Genomic DNA, 22000 nt, shown 5'->3' with positions numbered 1-22000 from the left:
TCACACCTGCTGAACACAAGTAACTTGCTCAACAGCTAGCCCACTCCGCCCCCGCTAAAAGCACACCACAGTAGTGTTTGAAAGGAAGTCAATGTTTCATGCATGGTACGATCAAGAGCATCCGCGTATATACAGACTGGCTTGATGTGAGAATAAATAATTATTACAGGCGTGGCTTCGGGTACTGGAACTCCCATCCAGATAGAGCTGATTGAAGAGACACCTAAACAGAAAGAAGGATCTACAAAACTACACAGTGTTGTGGGGAAAGTAAAGGAGAAAGACGTTTTATGTACAAATTGTTGTTATCTTCCAGACAACCTTCAGCGTGCAGTGTGAAGATGCTGTACAACAAATCTATCCGTAAGAGCACTGTTATGTACAATTCAATAATGCGGTACAGATCTAGGCTAGTATGTTGGTATGAAATATGACTGCTAGATAGATGCAAAACCACATTTCGTGGGTGAAAGATAATGACTGTACAGGTGATCCATATGTACACAACAGCTATAGACTATGCGTTAACACTAACAGGAGGGTGAATTGGTTGGGTTATCATTCTGCCGGAGGTCAATACAGATGCAGAACCTATCCTAAAGAAGAAGTCGTTCATTCACCACACCACCGTCAGGCAACATGTGGTACTAAGAGACGCAGAACTCCTACCTCCTCTGCCACGAGCCTGAACCACCACCACCACGACCATTTCCTCGGAAACTGCCACCGTTGCTCCGGAAACCATTATTACCGCGGAAACCACCACCATTGCCTCGGAAGCTGCCACCACTTCGGAAGCCACCACCACTATTGCCTCGGAAGCTACCGCCACCACTGCTGCCATAGCGATTTATCTCGGGTACCAGTGGCGGTAAAGGATCGGTGGCAACTGTCAGTGTGGTGGCACGCGTGTCCTCCCAGGTCTCTGAGACATGTGCGGTCAAGTTGCACGGAACGTCAAAGACGACACATTTGCTGTCCTGGCCCATGCGCATGCCTCGCACCTCCGGCTTGACCTCGGGCAGACTGCGCTCCAGTGCCTTCCACATGTAGGACTGGTGGCCAAACTCATTAGCGCTTGCCATGACGTACGTTGTGTAGCCCTCCTGGCCAGTCAGCAGTGACCTGGACTTGATCTCCTTTGTGCCAGACAAGACGGCAAGAGCTGCGGCCATCACGTCCACGGCACCGCGTTCAGCAACCAGCTGTTCGGCTGCATCACGGAAGTGCACACAGACTTCGGGCGCCACGTCGCTCAAGCTGCGCGCAGCATCTCGCGCTGCCATGGCGAGAATATCTTGCGGCTGTGGTGCGCCGATCTGCTGGAATCGAATACCGGCCTTGCGCTCCACAAACTTGGCTAAACTTTCTTGGCCGGGCTTGTAGAAGAGAATGCTCACACCAGCACGACCAGCACGCCCGGTTCTTCCGGATCGATGGATGAACGAGTCAACGTCCTTTGGCGGCTCGCACTGAATGACGAGATCCACTTCAGGAATGTCCAGTCCACGGGCAGCGACGTCTGTAGCCACGAGCACGTTGACGCGACCTTCTCGGAAAGCCCTCAGAGTCTGCTCGCGCTGCTTTTGCGGGATGTCACCGTGCAACACCTGCGCTTCCTGACGCAGGCCACCGGTGGTGGTTCGTTGCCGGCCATCTGCTCTGTCCGGCGGTGACTGCCGATCACTGGGATCCGACGACTCGAGCACAAGAGCATTGGCATCACTCTTTGTCTGCGTGAATACCATGCAGCGCCCGTGCAACCCACTGTACACCTGGAGAGCAAGAAAGACAAAGAAGAGAACCACACAGGAAATAGTTACACCTACATACCTAGAGTGATAATAGCAAGAGGAGTCAAGAGAGAGAGAAAGAGAGAGAAAGAGAGAGAGAGAGAGAGAGAGAGAGAGAGTAAATCATTCCCATTAAAACACACAATAGAGGCAGCCTGCCCTTGTATAGCAGTGTACAGAAATGTCCAACATCACAACCTTAGCCCATGCATGGGAATGAGTGTGTTAATTCCTGACCTGTTTCCTTATTTTACTTGTAGGCACTTTAAATTCACTGCTAAATCATACCTTGAAGCTTCAAAGCACAATTTCCCATTTCGCTAGCAATGATACAATGCAGCAGTCGGAGTTGAACAAGGAGCTGAGAGCGAGATAAAACAGTGTTCCTCCCATCCTCCAGTTAGGTGGAGGGGGTTCTTTGGGAGTGCTTAATTGTATGTGACATACAGTCCCTCTTCATTTAGAAAAGCAGCTATGTGACGTGGATTCGTTATTTTATTCCAGGCAATGAAGTTCCAGTTTGGTTCGGTTTTGAGTGGAAGTAATCATGACGTTATTGGCAATATCTTGTTATATCTCGCTCCCAGCTCGTCACACAATTCCCACTGCCCGTCGCAATGAACCAGTGCCATTCCTAGCGAAATAGGAGAACCCATGTGACGCGATGGTAGCACGGTGCCGCCTCAATTCTCTATTCTCTAAAACACCCTTACCTGGATGACATCACTGAGAACTGCAGCTCTGTCTTGCCAGCGGCAACGGAGTGCCTTGTGTTGCACCGTTTCAGATGTCTTCATCACTGCACTGCCAATCAGGTCCACATGCTTGGGCTTGTCCATGTAGCGGCTCGCCATGTCATTCACCCAGCTTGGCAGCGTGGCCGAGAAGAGCAACAACTGGGGCTGACCGGACTCGGAATCTTTCTGCTTCTTCCCTTTCTTCTCCAATTGAAAGGAACCTTCCAGAATGGCCTCAACCTTTTCTGAGAAGCCCTGCTCAAGCATACGGTCGGCCTCATCCAGGATGGCCACTTTCAGCTTGGTCAGATCCAGACCACGGCCACGATCCATGAACTTGTCCATGTGGTCCTTGACACGACCCGGTGTTCCAACAAGAATGTCGATTCCATTCGCTATGGCTTGCTCTTGTGCATCGTAAGGAGCACCGCCATAGATACAGTACGTATAGAGGCTCTTGCCACAGATCTGCCGGAATTCATCGGCTACTTGTCCAGCCAACTCACGCGTTGGCGCAAGGGCAAGCACTCTTGGTGCTCTTCCGCGGCCTGTGACTGGTCCCTCAGCTAGAAGACGCTCTACCACAGGTAGAGCAAATGACAACGTTTTTCCACTGCCAGTACGAGCTTGAGCTACGACATCATGACCATCATATACATCGTCAAAGGTGCGGGATTGAATGGGAAATAAGTACGTTATTCCACGTTTCGTAAGGGACTCTTGAGTTGCTGTTGCTATACGAAATTTGGAGAATGTGCCTTCCCGTTCCTGGGGAGTCAGCGCTTCCAGACACTCCTCTTCATCAGGAGATCCCTCCCGAGTAGTCGCCTGGTTGTCACTTTCTGGAGGCGTGAGCTCTTCCTGATCGTCGTCACTGCTGTCCGTCTTCTTTTTCTTCTCTTTTTTCTCTTTCTTCACCTTTTTTTCCTTCTTTTCCTTTTTGTCTTTCTTCTCCTTCTTTACCTTCTTGGATTTGCCATGGACCAACTCTTGATCACTACCAGCATCCTCCTCATCTTCAGCCTTTCGCTTCATGATTCCAAATAGACAACCACAAGCACAAACTACAGGACAATCTTCAAGGAACTGCTGACAAAGAAAATACAGAAAACCTTTTGTCAATGCACATGTGGCAAGTGGATTCAAAGCTAGTAGGGTGTGGAGTGTGGAGAGAGTGAGTCAAAGCCCGAAGAATTTGGTCGCCATTTTGGTTTCCAGAGTGATTGGTTGCATGCCATCTCCACGTGGACACATGCGAGGTTGAAAATGAAAATATAAGTCATAAAAATACGATCCATGATCCAGTGAATGGCGTCGACGCGCGTCATATACGTCATATCATGCGCAGCTGCATGCAGGATGTGCCGAAAAATAATGCCACATCACATGGCTTGACAAAAAAGGAGGTGTACCTACGTCATCAGTATAGGAGGTCGTGATCAGGGATTCAGGAGATGTGTATTTGCTTTTTGCTTTTGGATTTGAATCAGATCAAGAATCGACTCACTGTATGTTGTTTTGGGGGTTACTAGTATCGCCAATCATTTTCATTTACCTGTGCGTTCTCCTCGCTGTTGATTGCGCTTCACCTGTGTCTGCCTACAGGATCTAAGAGTTGGGGAGTTTTGTACTTTAGTATTGGATCTTTTTTCACCAATAACAGACTTACAGGCTTCTGTGGTGCACTGAAGCAGAGTTGTTTGAACCAAGTGGGCCCAAACGTTGCGATAGTGTGCTGGAAACATGCTGCGATTTCTGCGCAAGGACAACTCGCACAATGAGGCCCTTGTGTTTGACAATGTGTCATCTGGTCTCAAGCAGATGTACAGGGAGAAGCTGAGACCTTTGGAAGAGGCATACAAGTTTGGAGAGTTCCATAGTCCCCTATTGGGTGATGCTGATTTTGATGCCAAACCCATGATCTTGCTGCTTGGCCAGTATTCTACAGGAAAAACCACTTTCATTCGATATTTGTTGGAGAATGATTTTCCTGGCATCCGCATCGGGCCTGAGCCAACAACAGATCGATTCGTTGCTGTGATGCATGGCGACAAAGACCAGGTCGTTCCTGGCAATGCTGCTGTTGTGGATCCCAATCGTCAGTTCCGGTCCCTGTCCCAATTTGGCAATGCGTTCCTGTCGCGCTTTGAGGTGTCGTGTGTGAATAACAAAGTGCTGCAGCATGTGAGCATCATCGACACTCCTGGCGTTTTGTCCGGAGAAAAGCAGCGTGTCGACAGAGGCTATGACTTTGAAGGTATCGTGTCGTGGTTCGCCCACCGTGTCGACCTGATCATTCTGCTCTTCGATGCTCACAAGCTGGACATCTCTGACGAGTTCCGACGCTCCATTGGAGCTCTGAGAGGTAATGACCAGAAGATCCGCATTGTCCTGAACAAAGCTGACATGATTACCAACCAGCAGCTGATGCGCGTCTACGGTGCTCTGATGTGGTCGCTGGGCAAGATCATCCAGACGCCCGAGGTATCGCGCGTCTACATAGGCTCCTTCTGGGATCGGCCGCTCAACAACGACGAGAACCGCGACCTGTTTGAGAAGGAGCAGGAAGACCTGTTCCGAGAGATCCAGTCGCTGCCACGCAGTGCGGCCGTGCGCAAAGTCAACGACCTCATCAAGCGCGCCCGCCTCGCCAAAGTTCACGCGTACATCATTGCACACCTGCGCAACGAAATGCCGTCGTTCTTCGGCAAACAAGCCAAGCAGGAGGAGCTGATCAAGAACCTGAAGGGTATCTACACCCATATCAGCAAGACCTTCCAGCTGCCACCCGGCGATTTCCCGCACATGCAGTCCTTCCAGGATAAGTTGAAGGACTATGACTTCACCAAGTTCAACAAGATCAACCCCAAGCTGCTGGAAGCGGCCGACAGCATGCTGACCAAGGACATTGCGCATATCATGCAACTGATCCCGACGGAGGAGCGTAACGACGACCACGAGATGACCGGTGGCGTGTTTGGCTCTGGAGGTGGAGCGGACGGTGGTCCGCCGAAGTACGATCCGTTCACGGTGAGCGGGGCGCGCGGTGTCAACGCCGGTGCTGATTCTCATGACTGGATTGTTCTGGAGTTCAAGGAAGAGTATGACGCAATCTTCCGCCGCCTTGGCCCGGTCAATGGCAAGCTGACAGGGTCACAGGCACGCACTGAAATGGTCAAGTCCAAGCTGCCCAACGCTACCCTGCGCAAGGTCTGGAACCTAGCAGATGTGGACCACGACGGAATGTTGGATTGTGACGAGTTTGCTCTGGCAATGTACCTGATCCGTGTCAAACTGGAGAACAACGATCTGCCAGAAGACCTGCCCTACCACCTGACACCACCCAGCAAACGTGGCCTTGGCGACGACCTTCAAGATGGTGATGGAGCTGCGAGCGGAAACGGCAAGCCACCCTCTGCACCAGCAGCTGCTGATGACGATGATGATGTCATTGTTACCACTACCACTGTTGCATACACTGCGCCCGATCCGTAGGCTTTCGGCAATTACCAAACTGGCCTGACATCTTGAACTCGTGTTCTTCTCCCTGTTGGTACAGTCATTGTACAGCGCGTGCGAGCATGCCCACGTGTATGTGTTTTTTATTAGTCTTTGGGTAAGTACTGCTGGCAGTATTTTTATGTACGACCTATCTTCCTTTTTCTGCTTCTTTCACCTGGTGACTCTCCCTTTTCTGCTCTTCCAGATCATGTCTCCTTTTGGACAACGTTGTATTTAGGTCATCTGTAACTACTTTAAAATGAAATATCACCAAAGTGCGTGTTCCCTGCCTGTGTTGCTCCGCATATCTCAATGCTGCGTTGTTACATTTCCTAGATTTATGAAGCGGAGCTTCGCAAACACGGCATCACAAAAAGATTCACAATTCCCCATACTTGGTTTGTCTGTGGATGATTTTTCAAGGCTCCCACATTGTCATTGCTTTTGTACTTGTATCCATATTCGATTTTTCAACATTGTACAGTTTATCAAGTTTGTCATGCGTAGGTTTTGTACCTCATTTCTGTTCTTGTTTTTGAAAGTCTTTTTATGGCAATATGTTTAGGCCGCGTGTACATTTTTGCTCTTTTATTATTATCATTATCATTATCTGGTAGGCTGTTTTCTATTGTGTTGGAGTTATGAGAAAAGTGCGTGTATTCTTGAAGCATTGCCCCGTTTTCAATGTTCTTGACCTATCCGTAGTTCTGTAGCGGCAATATTTACATATTTTCCTCCTTCTCGTAGATCACAATGGATTGGGAGATATGGTTGCTATCTGCCAGATGTGGCTATGGTCACTATTACAGTATTTACTTCTCAGTAGATCTACTGTGTACCGGTATTGGTCTTTTCCTACAATGCAGTGTGTACTGGAACCGGGTGACTACTGTTCTGCAGAGAACAGCAGGAATTACTCCGCAAATTCTGTTGGATCTGATGCTTACCTATGTTGGCTGATGGCACAGGTTCTGAGAGCATGCATGCTGAATGGGTTTATACGGCTTAGCATCGCTCATTGCGGTTCATGCATCTAGCTGTTTACTTCTGTACTACATGTGTGTACTAGTAACTGGGGAACTGGTTTATTCCCGAAGCCAATTGTGCAAAGCCATGAAGTGAGAGCCAAACTGGAAATGTAACAGTGGGAAAAATGTACAAAAACACACTTCCTGTGACGCAGTCGACAGGTAACTCTGCAGCTGAATAGAACATGAGCACTAAACTCCAGGCCGCACATGTATGTGCCTCAGGTTGGGCGGTGTCATGTACACGCATGCACAAAAAAAACGCAAAACAAGACACGTGTTGAATTTGAGAAATTGAGATTTTGAGCTTAGCGGAATTTTAAAGGTCTACACTTTGTAGGGGCATCTTCAGGAAAAATTCACATTCAAAATGGGATTGATGTCGACTAGAACCACTTTAAAACCGGCAGCGGTATCCAAGTAACGCCACACATAAAAGAAATCCTTTTTGAAGTTTTTGGCCATAAACCCGGCATTAATTAAAACACCCTGAATTCAGTTCAAATTACAGAGTTTGTCATGTAAACCTCTCCAACCTAATGATGGGCCACACCAGAATATTCAGTCAGCTTTCTGAGCTTACCAAGAAACCTATGAAAAAGACAGGAGTTTCAACTTTTCGGCGAGCTTTTTTTTCATTTATTAAGGCTGATCAGTAAATGAAGCTACGGGAATGTCCAGTTTGATTCCTGAGCAATTTGCCACTGCTCAAGCCAAGCGACAAAGTATCTGGAAATATGCCGGCCACTAACCAGGTAGCCGGTACAGGCAGACCTCGCTTATCCGGTTCCCTCGCCATCCGGAAGAAAATGGCTGTACAAGTAACTTTGGAAGTACAGCGTGTATGTAGTGTGCTTATTACTGTATACCCAGACGTAAGTAACGGAGGTCTGCTCATTTCATCATACCTGGGGTGGCAGCACAGAGAGTGAGGAAATACTATACTTGCAGCAAATAAAGAATAAATAAAAGATAAAACACTGCCAACCACAAGAGTCAAGAAATTACAATGCATCGAAAAGATAAAGCATCAATACCAGTGGTAGTGGCAAGAGGCAGATAGCCAAGGATAACTAATTACTTGGCATTGTAATTGATAGCCGGAGATGATATTATGTTAATTGTTTCATGTAGATCTGCACGTTTTATGAATGCACCTATACGCGGTTAGACCGACTGAACAAGAGGTGTGACCAGCACACGTTGAGCAGGACTTGGCAGCAGCAAAACGCTAGCAGGAATATACAAGGCGCACATGGCAACGGTCGCGAGCCACCAGGGCAATGGCGCAGTGGAGCCGAACGGCGGAAACCAAAGGCCTCGCCGGTGAGAGTCGCGCAGGTGGTGACTGATGATTGCGACGGAGACCAGGACAGACGCTCTCAGGCTGCGCTTGCCGGCCACGCAATGACTCACTACAACAGCTACCAGAGGAACGAGCCACCATGTTGATGCATGCATGAACGGTCTCCGAGGCAGTCTCAGTGCATCCTAGAACACAGGATAGAGATAATATATAGATAGATACAGTCAAACAGTGGACGGAAAGGCTACATGGTCGTAACTCAGAGTTTCATGCACAGCTGTGCAATCATCAGACACCATGATAGTGGTGGGTATGCCGGCATTTCGTACGTAGATAGATATAGATAGACACAGAGGGAGAGGGGGGGGGGGGGGGGGGGAGAGAGAGAGAGAGAGAGAGAGAGAGAGAGAGAAGGGAATCATGAGACAATTCCTTTGCTGTGGTCCCGTCAAATCCCATGTCCAGCCAAAAGGCTGCTGTAGCAATATTTAGGACATAACCAGCAGGTGTGTCTGTGTGTTTGCACAACTACGTGTTGAAGAAAAGAAAGTCTAACCAACCAAAAGGGGCAGGTGGAACCGCTATGACCTCATGTTAACGGGGTCGAACGTAAACTCTCAGGTCAGCAGAAGCCAAAGTACCAAGGAGCATATCCCTATCAAGAGTGTGCAGCTCTGTACGTATATGCTATGAGGTCAACCAACGGCAATTAAATCACATCACACGGTGTAGTGATCAAATTGTACATGTTTAGGGCGGTTTAGCGAGGACTAGGGCACTAAAACAGGACCAGGAAAAAGTTCAGACTGTCGACCATTCCCATGCCTGGTCAGTTTCCCTTGGCCGCCTATGCTGCCTTGTCTTTTGCGCAGGGAAACTCAAATGTCTATTTCGTAATGAATTCATACTGCATTTCGTAGTTCATTTAATTTAGTGCTATAGTTCATGCTTCCCATGCATAATAGTGAGGTTCTGCCACACGGTAAAACGTGCCAAAGTACGTATGGAAACCTCGCCACGGTACGGGATCAAGTTTCATACGGATTTTTCATACCGTTTTCCGTGTGAAGCGCGCTTCACACGGACTGGACTCCGTGTGAAAACTGAGCGTACAGAGTACATGTGGCGGGGTGTTCGTGCATGCTACGTACAGCAGAACCGGTGCAACGTACGAAAAATCCGTGTCAAACTTCACTGCAGTTGACACGGAGTTTGGTACGTAGTTCCGTGTGGCAGAACCTCTCTAATTGCATGGTTGAGTGCCGTCTGCAATTCAACCTGCTAAAGCGTGATTCACAGCACTTTTGCGACGCGGCGATGGACAATACGACATGATCTGTGCACCGCAATGCGACGCCGCAATGCGATGTGAACTCGCGAAATGCCATTCACAGAATTCACATACTTGCCAACCCTACCGGAATTTCCGGGAAAATCAAGGAAAACTCGCTTTCGTCCCGGTACAGACCGGAAAAGTTATAACATCTACCGGATTTTCGAAAAATGTCCGTCAACACCTTTTTTGTTGATTTTCAGTGTTTTGGACGCTCGCTCGCAGTGCTGTGCCCAAAATGAAGGTCTAGCGAGCGAGAACTTTTGAGTTAGCGCATGAAAAAGTACTTTTTTCGTCGTACATGCTGTACTATTTTGCGAATGTTTCGTGGTCATGGTGACGTCACTATGATGTCATTTACAATAGTTTGCACAATTATTCAACTGATGAGGGGTGAATTCTCCGAAACACTGTGTATTGAGCAGGGAGTGGTGCTTTCTTGCAGGTTTGCCGAGTGGACGGTTCGATGGACTTCGCGTGTGCTCTGGATGGCAGTCGTGAGTCAGTCAAGTGAGAATTCAAGTCGGCAGGAAAACCGCGAGCTCCCATGTAGGGAGCAACACACTCTTCCCCTACTATCGCCGAAGTCGCAGCAACCTCTTCTTCACATTGCACAATTACGATGTAAAAATTGCAGATCAAGGAAAAATGGGCAAAATCAAGGAAAAAAGTCATCAGTGTCAAGGAAACTGTTTGCCAGGGGTTGGCAAGTATGAATTCAGTGATGCAACGACGCGTTGCTGATGTCCTTCAAAACTCAATACGAGGGTGTATGTCACCATGGCATTCACGTAGCTGGGTACAACGTTTACAAATCTACAAGCAACTCTCGTACCTTTCATACAACTTTGCTGCGAAGAAGGTCCGAATCGCACATAGGATTGCATGTCGCATCCCGAAATCTGCGATCAGCCAGCTACAGCAGCTGCACGGTGGGTGCAATTTGGGGATTTCCCAGTTTCACGGCCCTTGCATCGCAAATCGATATACGCACGGTGGACACTTGGCCGTAAAACCGTGCCCTTTTCTCTTGACCAATGCCCTCGATCGAGCCTGCAGCCACGGTCTTCCCATCCTTTCCCACCGTGCCATGGTTTCCATAGTAACCTTTCCAAAATCGTGGTTTTACCCCGGTTGTGTGCGAATCCCCTATTTCATGTACTACACTTGTAAGTTGTGTAGTGATCGTTTTCTTTCATTCAATGAATGTAAAGTAAAGTTGGAAATCGAATATTTGCTGACATGATAATAACAATATGTACCTTCAGTCTCCAGGACCCTGCGGCAACGAAGTGATCCACGTCGATGGCACAGGCTACGGCTCCACATGCCAATGTCCATGCCAAATCGTCGATGTTTCCTGGTCTTCCAACTGACAAAGTCCAAATAGCCATTGCAATGAGGCCATGGGCAGCGCTGTCAGACGGCGCACGCAGGAAATCGTACGGTCTAATCACCGACGAAGGCATGAGGACGAAGTCCACCAGCCAGCAGAATAGCATGAACCCCACCCATCCTGCCCCCCTCCCGAGCAAGAAAGTGATCGACCAACTCATGCAAAAAGAACAAGTCAGAAAAATCAGCAAAGACACAATGTCATGTGAGTTTCAAAATTTCAAGCATTTCAAACGCCCAGCATTGGGCCAGCAATACAACACTCTGTGGATCCACGTGGGTGGATCCACGTAGATCTACGATACCGGCCGGGTCAGCTGATCAGGCGATCATTCATACAGAGGGAGTCGTATTTTACGACTCCCTCATTCAGATCTACAAGTGTACGAATGACGCGATCGGATTTCTTGATTGAGTGCGCTCTCGTATCGATCTCGTCGGTGATACCGCAAACCTTCAGTTTCTGGAAAGATGCGGTCCACCAAGTCAACTGTGTGTTCGATTTCCTGTTGTTTGTAAACAGATTTTGTTGTGCCTCCTCTCAGTAGAGATTGAGTATAGACGAGGAGGAGACAGAGGAGCCAAAATGATTCAGTACATTTTCTTATTCAGCAGACACGGGAAATGTCGTTTGCAGCATTGGTATCATGCCGTGCCGTCCAAGGACAAGAAGAGAATCTACCGCGACCTGGTCTCCCTAATTTTGTCCAGGAAATCAAGAATGTGCCACTTCTTGGAATACAAGGATATGAAAGTGGTATACAAGCGCTACGCCAGCCTGTTCTTCTGTGTAGGAATCGACACCAATGACAACGAGTTGATTGTCCTGGAAATCATTCACCGCTATGTGGATCTACTGGACAAATACTTTGGCAGTGTGTGCGAACTGGACGTAATTTTTAACTACGAGAAGGCCTACTACATCCTGGACGAGCTGGTGCTCGGTGGAGAAATCCAGGAGACGAGTAAGAAAACTGTCCTGAAAGCGATCGCTACCCAGGACAGGGAGGAGGAAGAGGAATTGAGTGGCAAGTCCAAGACTTCGTAAGTGTGTCCTGAATCGGAGAATGCTCATGACCCGGTTCCCCCAATTCCCCGCAGTTATTATTATTATTATTATTATTAACTTTTATTTTACTAGAGTTCAGTCAGCTTTCGCAAGGACTTACTGACAAGGTGCAAGCTGCACGCACAGTGTGTGTGAGTGTGTGTGTGTGTGTGTGTGTGTGTGTGTGTGTGTGTGTGTGTGTGTGTGTGTGTGTGTGTGTGTGTGTGTGTGTGTGTGTGTGCATGGACAATATTGTACAAGTACTGTATGTACATGCGAGAAACCAGGTGTTGAACTTCAGCTGTTTGTCGTCAGGCTCTCATTGTACCTGTAGTTTTCATGACCACCATCAGTCCAGTGCATGGGCATGGGGTGTGAGCAACGGATAGGGTGCTGCGCTCGCTATTTTGTGTGAGTGTGCGTGTGTGCAACATCTGTGTGCAGATGTACTGTACTTGCGGGCATGTTTTCACGCAGGCATTGTTACCAGACGTCTGTGTTTATGTGTGTCTGTGTGTGTCTGTGTCTGTGTTTTCAAATTCCGCAATCCACTGTGTCATGTCCTTCCTTCATGGGGTGCTTTTTTTGTCCTTTTCTTTGCACGATTATTCACAAAGATCATCTTGCAATGATGAGCTTTATTAATCCAGCAATTGAAAGTACAGTCATGTAAATCCATGTTTGCCTAGGGGAGTAGATAGCAGTGGCTACTTATGGCCTCCCTGCCATCACAGCCACACAATATGGCAGACAGAAAGCGGGTGGATGCATGAACAACCAGGCAGGCTGCCAACATTACTGCATGGGCATACGTGTGTGTTTGTACCGGCAGAGGTAGAGCATCAATGATCCCCCCCCCCCCCCCCCCCCGCATTTACCACTTACCCTATTTGCCCTGCAGGGTTTGAATCCAGGCAGATGAAGAGTACGTACTCATTCTAGGCATTCGGAAACTATTGAGGTGCATGCGAAAGACATGTTGGTGTTGGTGTGCTCCTCCTTGCCCTTACTTCAAAGTAATATTACTACTTGCCGGTATTAGTTGACCTAGAGGGAACAGAAACTTGGTTGGCACGAGGGTGGCTTCACTCCCCCCCCCCCCCCAACCCTTAGAGCTGAGACTGCCATTTACTGGCATCCTCTTGTTTTTGCCATGACACCACACCAATCATTTTTGGTTGCATTCGATTACACACTCCGGGTCCAGACTTGAAAATGCTCGAATGAGCAGACTACGACCGCGTAAACGAACAACTGGAAGTTGTCGTGAATTCTATACTCCCCCTGCACTCGACAAAACCCTGGAAAGGGATCAAGCTACCAACTCTTTGTGCAAATCACTACTTGAAGTAGTATGCAATCAGCACAGAATCAGCAGACATGTGTGGTGTCGAGAAAGCGAATGCGTAAATTCTGGCGGAAGAATTAGAAATTCCACCTTTCGGAATGGCCCGCGGAATTGAATTCTGTAGATTTTGGCGAAGAAATACTCGTTGCAATCCATCGGTGTATGCATTGTGGGGAATTCTAGAAAGGACGCCAGATTTGTGTATAATTGAACATGCCTATTGTCCTACCCCCTCCCTACACGCGCGTGCGCAGATACACACATGTGTGAAGGAGACCTCACCGTGTACAAGTGTACACGTTCCAATGCTACTTTGCAGCCGCCTACAATGTAAAGGGATTTCATCATGATGGCAATCGTGGCACTGTTAGGATAGTATGGTAAGATCAACGGAAATAAGAACAAGAATAGTGGATCTCAATAAAGAAATAACAAAGTCATCTCTTATCAAAATCGAAGAGAAATGGTGCTTTTAAAAATTAGAATAATAGTGAGGTTTTGTGCATTGCAATACTGCACTCGTACTTGAAAGTATGTACAAGTCGTATCTAGGGAGTGCCAGGCGAATGGCAGATGGCAGGATGTGTTACATGTGATGTATATGGTTTTTGAACTGCTTGGGTCAGAGGTGTGCAGGTACTCGTTGTAACTTCCTGTAATAAGAATGCCATCACTATGATGTAATGCTTGTTGGCAGTTGTTGTGATGTTTCACTTGATGAAATCACGTGCCAAAGCTGTGTATCAGTGAGTCTTGTGCAGTGCTGCTCAATGAAACCCGATCACATGGGTCAAGTTTGCGCCCTGCACTCAGTTTGTACCAGTGTTCACAGGTCTAGGGCCGCAAACCGCCCTGCGTGGTATTGACTCGCGTGATCGAATTTCATTGAGCATCGTTGTAACGTTACAAACGTTTTAAAGAGACGCGCCAAGGGTGAACTGACAATACGTATGACTGCTGTAAATGCTGTGCGCGTGGTCACTGGATGTGCTCGCACCAGTTGCTGTACGGCGAGGTGAAAGCACTTGTCTCCATGGCATTATCGGCAGTACTGCTGGTGCAAGCATGCATGTGGCAGGAGCTGCGCTGGCACCGGTTGCACACATGCGCGTTGCGATAGTGCAGCAGCTGGCGCAGGCGTCTGCGTCTCGGTGTGGAATGGAAGTAAACCTTGAGTACAACAGCCAGCACACTAGCAGTAGCGGCAATCACTAACAGTCCCACAAGCGACGTTGCAGTGATCGGCAAGTCGCCCGATGGCGGCATCCAGGGTTTGCAGGTCGACCGCGTCAGCCTCTCCGTAATGTTGTGTGCCGTTTTGTCCACATTCAGCCTTCTCAGGCGGTGGTTAATGATGCCTTGCCACTGCCAGCGCGGGTTGTACAGGAAAGAAAACTTCTGCGTTGCACCCTGTAGTGCAATGGTAGACAAAGAGATGTACTTAGTATGCGAGGTCCATGTACTTCTTACCTGAACCGATACCTTAATACGAAGGAACATACCCATGCCCCTCACAATGCTCAACATGTCGATACTACAACAGGGTTCTAGCCAAAGGGGGGTGGGGCTACTCATTATCCGATTTTCGTGTTTTTCATGCAATTCAACGAAAATGCAGCCGAAAGTCACTATTAGATGGTTCATAAAGACACATTTGTCTGGGGCGAAGTCGAGGATTCGCCCCATACGTTACATTTAGCATGGCAAGACAATATTGGAAAGTGGAAAAATGGGGTACCGGGTAACTGTTTCCCATGCCCCCCCCCCCTGCTATTTTTACCTGGCTAGAACCCTGCATGCCACAATCATGTACTGGTATTACTAAAGTAAATGTGCGTTTTATTGTAATAGTAGGTACAAGTTGACTTTCACCGCACATGATCACAGTAGCAGAGGCCATCCAACGTCATCACGGAATACAGCAGTTCCAGTGCTAAGTGGCCCCAGCACTACCAACACTTGCCTGTGCCCTGAATGCACCTCGCAAGGCCTACCACCCCACTGGAGTACATGCAGAAAACTACTAGAAAGTACGCATGCTCTCCTTACCGTTATGGGAGTAGCTATGAACCGGCACTTCTTATCCCTTGCCACCATGGCAGCCGCATATGCACCGTGTGTGAAAAACACGTCAATTTTGCCGGAGAGAAGCTTTTGCCGCGCCTGACTGGCATGATTCATTGGCACTAGCATGCGATAAGATACGCCCAGCAGATTGGAGATGTAGTCACCGGAGTCCGTGCCACGGACGTAGCCAACCCGCTTCTGCACAAAGTCGGCGAGTGACCTGACCGTGGCAATCTCTGTGGCTGCCTTGTCAGTCTCGTTGAGAATCTTCGTAAGCGTTGCGGTGTACGATGCTATGATGACCAGCAGCATGAACTGCAGACAGAGGATGAACACCCTTGCGAAGGACTGCTTGACGTTATGCTCGCCAAAGCCCAGCATCGTAGCAAACGAGAAGAAGATGATGTCAAAGAGGATGTTACCTCGTCTTGCTGTCTGTAGTCCATCTGGGTCGAGGATTGCAAGAACACCGCCGCCAAGAAGCATGCTCACAACCAGAATGACCCACAGCTGCCAAGCAAACGGCTTGAAGATACCCCAGAGTGACTGCGGTCCTTGCATCTCATCGGGAGGTCTTAGCGTAACAGCTCCCATTGTTCTAAAGTAGAATGGCAGGGAGAACGAGCAATTATGTTTTCGCGCACTTCGTTCACTTATTGCGCCGAGAGCAACATCAAACTCCCCTGAGCTGCAACCATGCTCGATAATGTCCCTGGTTGTTTTCCACCGGCTCTCGTTCCAGATACTGACCTCATACTGCAGATCATAGAACTTCGATATGTTCTTCCAGATGTCGATAAGCGTGCCACTGTACTGGTCGAGCTGTGTCGAATTATGACTGGTAACTGTGCGCGAAGAGTTCCTGACAATGAAAGGAATGTCAGGGATGAGGAGGATGCGGATGGGCTTCTCCGAAACGGGCCCATCCGCTGGAAACCTGTTACCCCAGATCTTGTGTAGCTTCTTTTCCCTGATTTCTCGTATCAGCGAGAGATTTTGGCCAGACCACTTGCCTACGCGCTGATAGTATGCATGGTCTTGGACAATCACGAGTGCATAGTCACGAGAACAGCAGGACAGCACTCTCTCCTCCAATTCCACGCTGCTTACGTTCTCGATCATATTCATGAAGTTCACGCTGTCGCTCTTCTCTAGGGGTCTTAGCGAAACCCCAGGCAGTCGGTGCACATGCTTTGCATCTCGATGCAGCAGAGATGCTGAGCTTGTGCCATTGTCCAGTTGCTGCATGTAGCGTTGGACTGCATGGCCGACAACGATGGTGGCATCATACACGTACACAGCATGGATACTCAGCTCACTTATCGATGCATTGGGGCACCTGGCAATGTTGACTTTGGATGTGCTGTCGCGAAGCTGCTCAGCAAATTGATGCAAACTGTGGTTTTGTTTGCCTTGCGAGTGGTTGTGCACCCTGCTTGCATTGCCCGGTTTTTCACCTGCCATCAGCACCAGCATACCTGTCATTAGCTTCCAGTAGCGTGGCAAAAGGAGACGGATGCCATTGTGAAGATCCAGCAGTACCCATGTGAACTGCTTCTCTCCCGGACCAAGAAGGCCAATTTCCTCCCCATAGTCAAAGAGCAGAGGCAGGTACGCGGAGTGTACTCGCACAACGATAATTCTCACACTGCCATTCAGGATTTTCAGCAGCCCACTCTTGGTGGCACTCGATAGGGTACGGTTGCCATGTGCCAGCGATGGCTGCACTATATTCTTTATGGATATCATGTGGGAAGAGGCCGTCTCCACAGCAGTGCTGAACAAAGACGCAGCGGCACTGTCACCGTTCACAGCGTAGACCAGGCTGGCGTTGTGCCAGTGGAACTCCAGTAGAACGTCTCGGAGAGCGTAGTGCAGATGTGCGTCGTTGAGGTTGGCGCGCAACAGTGTCTTGTACTCGGCACTCCTCAGCCTGGCGTTCGAACTGGTCGTGAATAACGGAATGCCCAGGCGGCTGGCCAGTGGCGCAGCCATGCGTACCAGGCCATCCGACTTCACTGCAATCAGCGCCACCAAGTTCTCCATCTGCAGCAGGGTTAGAATGTCATCGAGCTGTGCTGTAACCTTCTCTTTGCCCATTCCCTGACCAGGATGTCTTCTGACCGGTAGCACTGAAAGCTGTTCTGATGCATTGTGCCAGTTCTTGCTGATTCGCTCCAAGTGTTCTTTGAGAAATGTTTCGTCGAACATTTTTGCTTCCAGTCTCCACGCTAAGGAATCTCCCATAGCAGCCAGGTCTTCGTTGATCCTCTCCACAGCCAAGTGCAGTGCTGCCTGGCACTGGACAAGCCATGGCACGTCTGCCTCACGCAACTCAGATAACAGTAAGCCAACTCTGAACACTCGTGTGGTGTCTGCAGCTGCTGGCTGTGCTGCCTTTTGCAGGTCCACCTGACTCGGAACACTGGCACCTTCTCTTCTCGCACTGGAGCGGCTGACAGCTGCACTAGTTGAGAACTGGACAAAGTCATTACTGTCTGCCTCCATGGAGATCGGGATCGACGTCAAGTTGAAGATCAGGCAGAAGACAAGGACGGGCGACACCGGCTGGCGTATTTTGCGCAGCCCGGCAGCCATTGTCGGAGAGAATCCTACCGCAGACCGTCGACTAGTTGCTTTGGACTAGAACTGCGGGAGGAACGTTGGGTTGCGTCGAACAGTGCGAAATGGCGGATGTTGTTGTTGTTGTTTGGCTTTATTTAGAGTGGAGTTCCAAGCGGATCAAGCACCAGTCCATAGCATACTGAGGCGTCGCAGCATATTCGATTACAAGTACGAGCTAACCTTTGTTGTCGAACCTCGGCAGTGGGGGTGCGAGGTGTGCTCGTGCAAGTGTCAACCATTCTTGCTGCTTACTACCGGCATAGCATTACACAATGATCATGATGATCACTCCTCTGAAGTCTGAGCTGATCGGCTACCTGCACACTAACGATGTACAGCTGATTTCGTGGTGGTGCACTGGTGGTCAGCAACTACCGGTACCGGTACACGTAGCATAAACACCAGTCGTGTTGGCAAAACCCGAAGTTCGAACGCCAACCGAGCACACTAGCACTGTGACCAGGTTGTCCGCAAACAGCCGATACCGGCAACCACTCGTTGCTTGCTTCGTCCTTTATAATAATAGGCTTTATATTACTGCTTCAGCGTTCCCGGGCCGTAGTCGTCTGAGCGGAAGACCCTCTGCACGCCATGTTGAAGCCAGACGCGTGCAAGACAGACCTTGACCTTGAAGACCTTGGTGACCCTTGGGACGGAAACTGGAAGTCACAGACTCACACGCTTACACCACGAGACCTCTGTTGATCTACCTAGTACCTAGTCCTAGTGAAACTGGCCAGTGGCAACCAGTAACGACTACCAGTACTACTACTGTACTAGTACACGTCTACAGTAGACTACTAGTAGATCTACACTGTAGTCGTTACTGGTTTTCGCTTGCTGTTGACATCGATCATGACAGCAATCCCACCCGAAGTATTAATTTACAGTTTATCGGAATCCGAATGGAGGCCACAATGGCCACGCGATAGTGATACCCTGCATGGGTCGCGGCCTCGGGGGTTAGAGAAACCCAACACGACTGACCACACAGCATGGGGCTGTACACAAGCACAAAAACGATTTGCGACGGAGGCGTGCGATGCGAACTCGCGAAATACCGGTACCATTCACAGAAGTCAGCGATGCGACGACGCCTTGCGGATTTTTCGCCGCCGTCGCAGATCGCGTCGCACCGCCCATCGCATCGCAAAAAAGCTTCTGTGAATCCCGCTTTGCGCGCAACGAACGCGCAAGAAGGAAGCGAGGAATGGTTGTATCGGATCGAGTCTACATTACAATCAGTCATGTGCCATAAACGGTAGGCATCGAACAGTAGGCATCGGCGGCTAATGCTAGTAGCATCAAGAGTACATAACGCCCTGGGGTAGCATTATATGCTTGTTTTAGTAAACTAGCACTGCATAATTATATGCTTGTTTTAGTACACTAGCACTGCCGAGCATTAAAGTGGCATATCTGCAGCAAACTGGCAATATGGGTGCTTTTGATGCCAATTAGGGGCCGTCCGTAAATATCGATGTTTTTTTAGAGACGATATTGGTGCGTCTGGGGGGGGAGGGGGTTTGAGCCATGTGCGTCTTTTCGAGCATCAGAAAAATATCGATGTAAATATCTGAAGTTTCGCCGATCCCTGCACGCGGACGTCTAAATGGCTATACAAGAAATGTGAAACCAGCTTCCGTTCGCGGAGCTAAAACTCGCGACACAAGAACAAAATCAAAAATTGGAAGCTGTACGCCCATGGCGAATTTCAAGAGCAAAAGAATGAGCTATTGATTGTGGAAATCGGCCGAACGATGGCTGCAGGAGACCTTCTCATGCAGCACAAGAAGGCTGTTGGCCCCAAGTGTTCTCGAGGGCGACCAAAAAAGTCATAATGCTCTCCTTCTCAATTAGACCATAATAAATACTGCAAACTTGCCATCTTGGGTTCATATTATTGACAAAAAAAGGAGAAAAAAATGAGCATCCAAAAATATTGATTCCATGATCTAGGCTCATTTCCTCTGTGCTGCGCTGACGAGTCCACAAAGGACGAAACAGTTCTGTCCGCAGATTGAGGATTCCATGATCTAGATGTACATGTGCGTCTTCTGGGGGGAGGGGGGGGGGGGGTCACGGGAGAGAAGCACCAATATCGTCTCTAAAAAAACATCGATATTAAATTTTACGGACGGGGCCTTACTGAACTACCAGACGAGCGAAAACTGGTCACACGCGCCGTCTGCAGCCGGCTGTGATCATGGTGATTGAGGCGTGGTGTCTCCAGCGTCATCTGAATCATTGTCCCCATCTATTCCCAGCTACAATGTAGCAATCCAGCGCTGCTACACTCTATTATACGTACCCATAGTTCAACATGGCATGCTTATCCATTTAAAATCTCGCAACAATGAAGTGTTGTTGGCCGGTCAAAATGCTACATTTTGCAAGCCACATGGTTCGGTTAGTCAGCTGCCGCTTCCGTAGTTACTACTCTACCTTCTGCAAGTAGGTTTCACTCCAAGTGAAGGCTGTAAGCTTCACCGCCTATATGGCTATGTTCCTCATTTCGAGAGAAAGGGATGATTATTAGTCACCTTACATTGTAGTCGATCTTACTTCCACTTTAGTTTGTGTCCGTGATTTAGCGGGAGCGGCCAGGTATGGATGATGGCGGAGGTAGTTCTGATGGCGATAAGTCATACCGTACTGGCAATATATGTTGCCGCGTAACGCGTAACGCAGGGGGGTGCGGCGTAACGCGCGACCAGGCTAGTGCGACAAATTTTCGTCAAGTTCGTAACGGTCGTCCGGCGGGGTGCGGCGATCTTTTCATTGCAGTTTGCACTGCAAAAAAAGGCTGAAAACTGTGAAAGCACGTGTACCGCGTGGTGAAAAGTTCAAAACTGGACGCAGCAGGAAGTCCTGACACTCGAAGGCGCATCATTCAGTGGTTGGCGATCTCAATGGTTTCTTCTTTCCCGAGGTCGTTTTGCGAAGAAGAGTAATATGTTGTACACTCATTAACTGTGTGAGTGACAGTAGTTTTTGGAGGAAGCGCTCTTCCCCTATGCCACTTTCCTTCTGATGATCTTTTTGTGAACAGATCACGCTGATAGTTAAAATATACAGTCTTCTATTGATATCGTTGTCGCCCTTTGCCGTCGGGTTTGTAACAGTTGGATAGCAACTGAAATTCTGTGCCTTCAATGTGGATGAAAAGAAAAAAATGATGCGGCAAAAGCAAAAAAATGATGCGGCAATAGCAAAAAAGTGATGCGGCAATAGCAAAAAAAGGACTGCGGCAATATAGAAACCTGTGTAACGGCTCCTGTGCGACTTTGCATGTAACGCCCTGCGTGCGGCAAACATGTGCCAATGTAACGCTTCATGGCCTCACTGCGGCAACATATATTGCCAGTACGGTAATATGGAACGGTTGAACATGTGTCAGAGTCAGAATAGTCGGATGAAACTGAACCAGAAAATTTGCCAAAATCGAAAGGAGCTTGAATATCGGATTCAAGATCATTTGCGCGGACCTGAAAGCCAACGCAAACCAGGACAAGAGTGAGTCAAGGACAATCTATGAAGGTTGTGCATATCAGCCCTGCCGCTAGTTACGGAGTTCCCTCAAGAGTTTTTGATCATCTCTACTCATGGAAAGTTGTTTTGTGAAGTGTGTCACCAGTGACCTTATAGTGATGCCAAAAAAGCCACTGCACTATAATGCTACGGAGCGACATTGCCGCAGCAAGTAGCAGAAGGTGAAAGCTAAGATCCACCAATCCACTCGATCCATCTCATGGAAGCAGTACCAGGAGAGGGATAGTGAACAGATAGGCGAAACAGGCCTCACCAAGCCGCTTACAA

At 48.7% G+C, this 22000-nt stretch overlaps 4 protein-coding genes across 4 annotated transcripts; 2 read left to right on the top strand and 2 right to left on the bottom strand.

Moving 5' to 3' along the window:
* Positions 1–128: 128 nt before the first annotated feature.
* On the bottom strand, positions 129–3686 carry LOC135804613 (nucleolar RNA helicase 2-like). The gene is made up of 2 exons (XM_065318525.1): positions 2507–3686; positions 129–1775 (listed from the first exon to the last, which is right to left on the bottom strand). The coding sequence occupies exons 1-2, from the start codon at positions 3563–3565 to the stop codon at positions 666–668; spliced, it is 2169 nt and encodes a 722-aa protein (XP_065174597.1). The 5' UTR covers positions 3566–3686; the 3' UTR covers positions 129–665.
* Positions 3687–3992: 306 nt separating this feature from the next.
* LOC135804614 (EH domain-containing protein 3-like) lies at positions 3993–6892 on the top strand. Its single transcript, XM_065318526.1, has one exon. It carries the CDS (start codon positions 4274–4276, stop codon positions 6023–6025), a length of 1752 nt encoding a protein of 583 aa, XP_065174598.1. The 5' UTR covers positions 3993–4273; the 3' UTR covers positions 6026–6892.
* Positions 6893–11679: 4787 nt separating this feature from the next.
* On the top strand, positions 11680–12141 carry LOC135805862 (AP-1 complex subunit sigma-2-like). The gene has a single exon (XM_065319984.1). The coding sequence runs from the start codon at positions 11680–11682 to the stop codon at positions 12139–12141; it is 462 nt and encodes a 153-aa protein (XP_065176056.1).
* A 1626-nt stretch (positions 12142–13767) lies between these two features.
* LOC135804610 (uncharacterized) lies at positions 13768–18673 on the bottom strand. Its single transcript, XM_065318520.1, has 2 exons — positions 15539–18673; positions 13768–14899 (listed from the first exon to the last, which is right to left on the bottom strand). Exons 1-2 carry the CDS (start codon positions 18152–18154, stop codon positions 14468–14470), a joined length of 3048 nt encoding a protein of 1015 aa, XP_065174592.1. The 5' UTR covers positions 18155–18673; the 3' UTR covers positions 13768–14467.
* Positions 18674–22000: the final 3327 nt, after the last annotated feature.

Source organism: Sycon ciliatum, chromosome 1 (genome assembly GCF_964019385.1).
Source record: "Sycon ciliatum chromosome 1, ocSycCili1.1, whole genome shotgun sequence".
NCBI lineage: Eukaryota > Metazoa > Porifera > Calcarea > Leucosolenida > Sycettidae > Sycon > Sycon ciliatum.
Note: the sequence above shows the minus strand (reverse complement) of the source record. Positions and strands in the feature narration are given on the sequence as shown.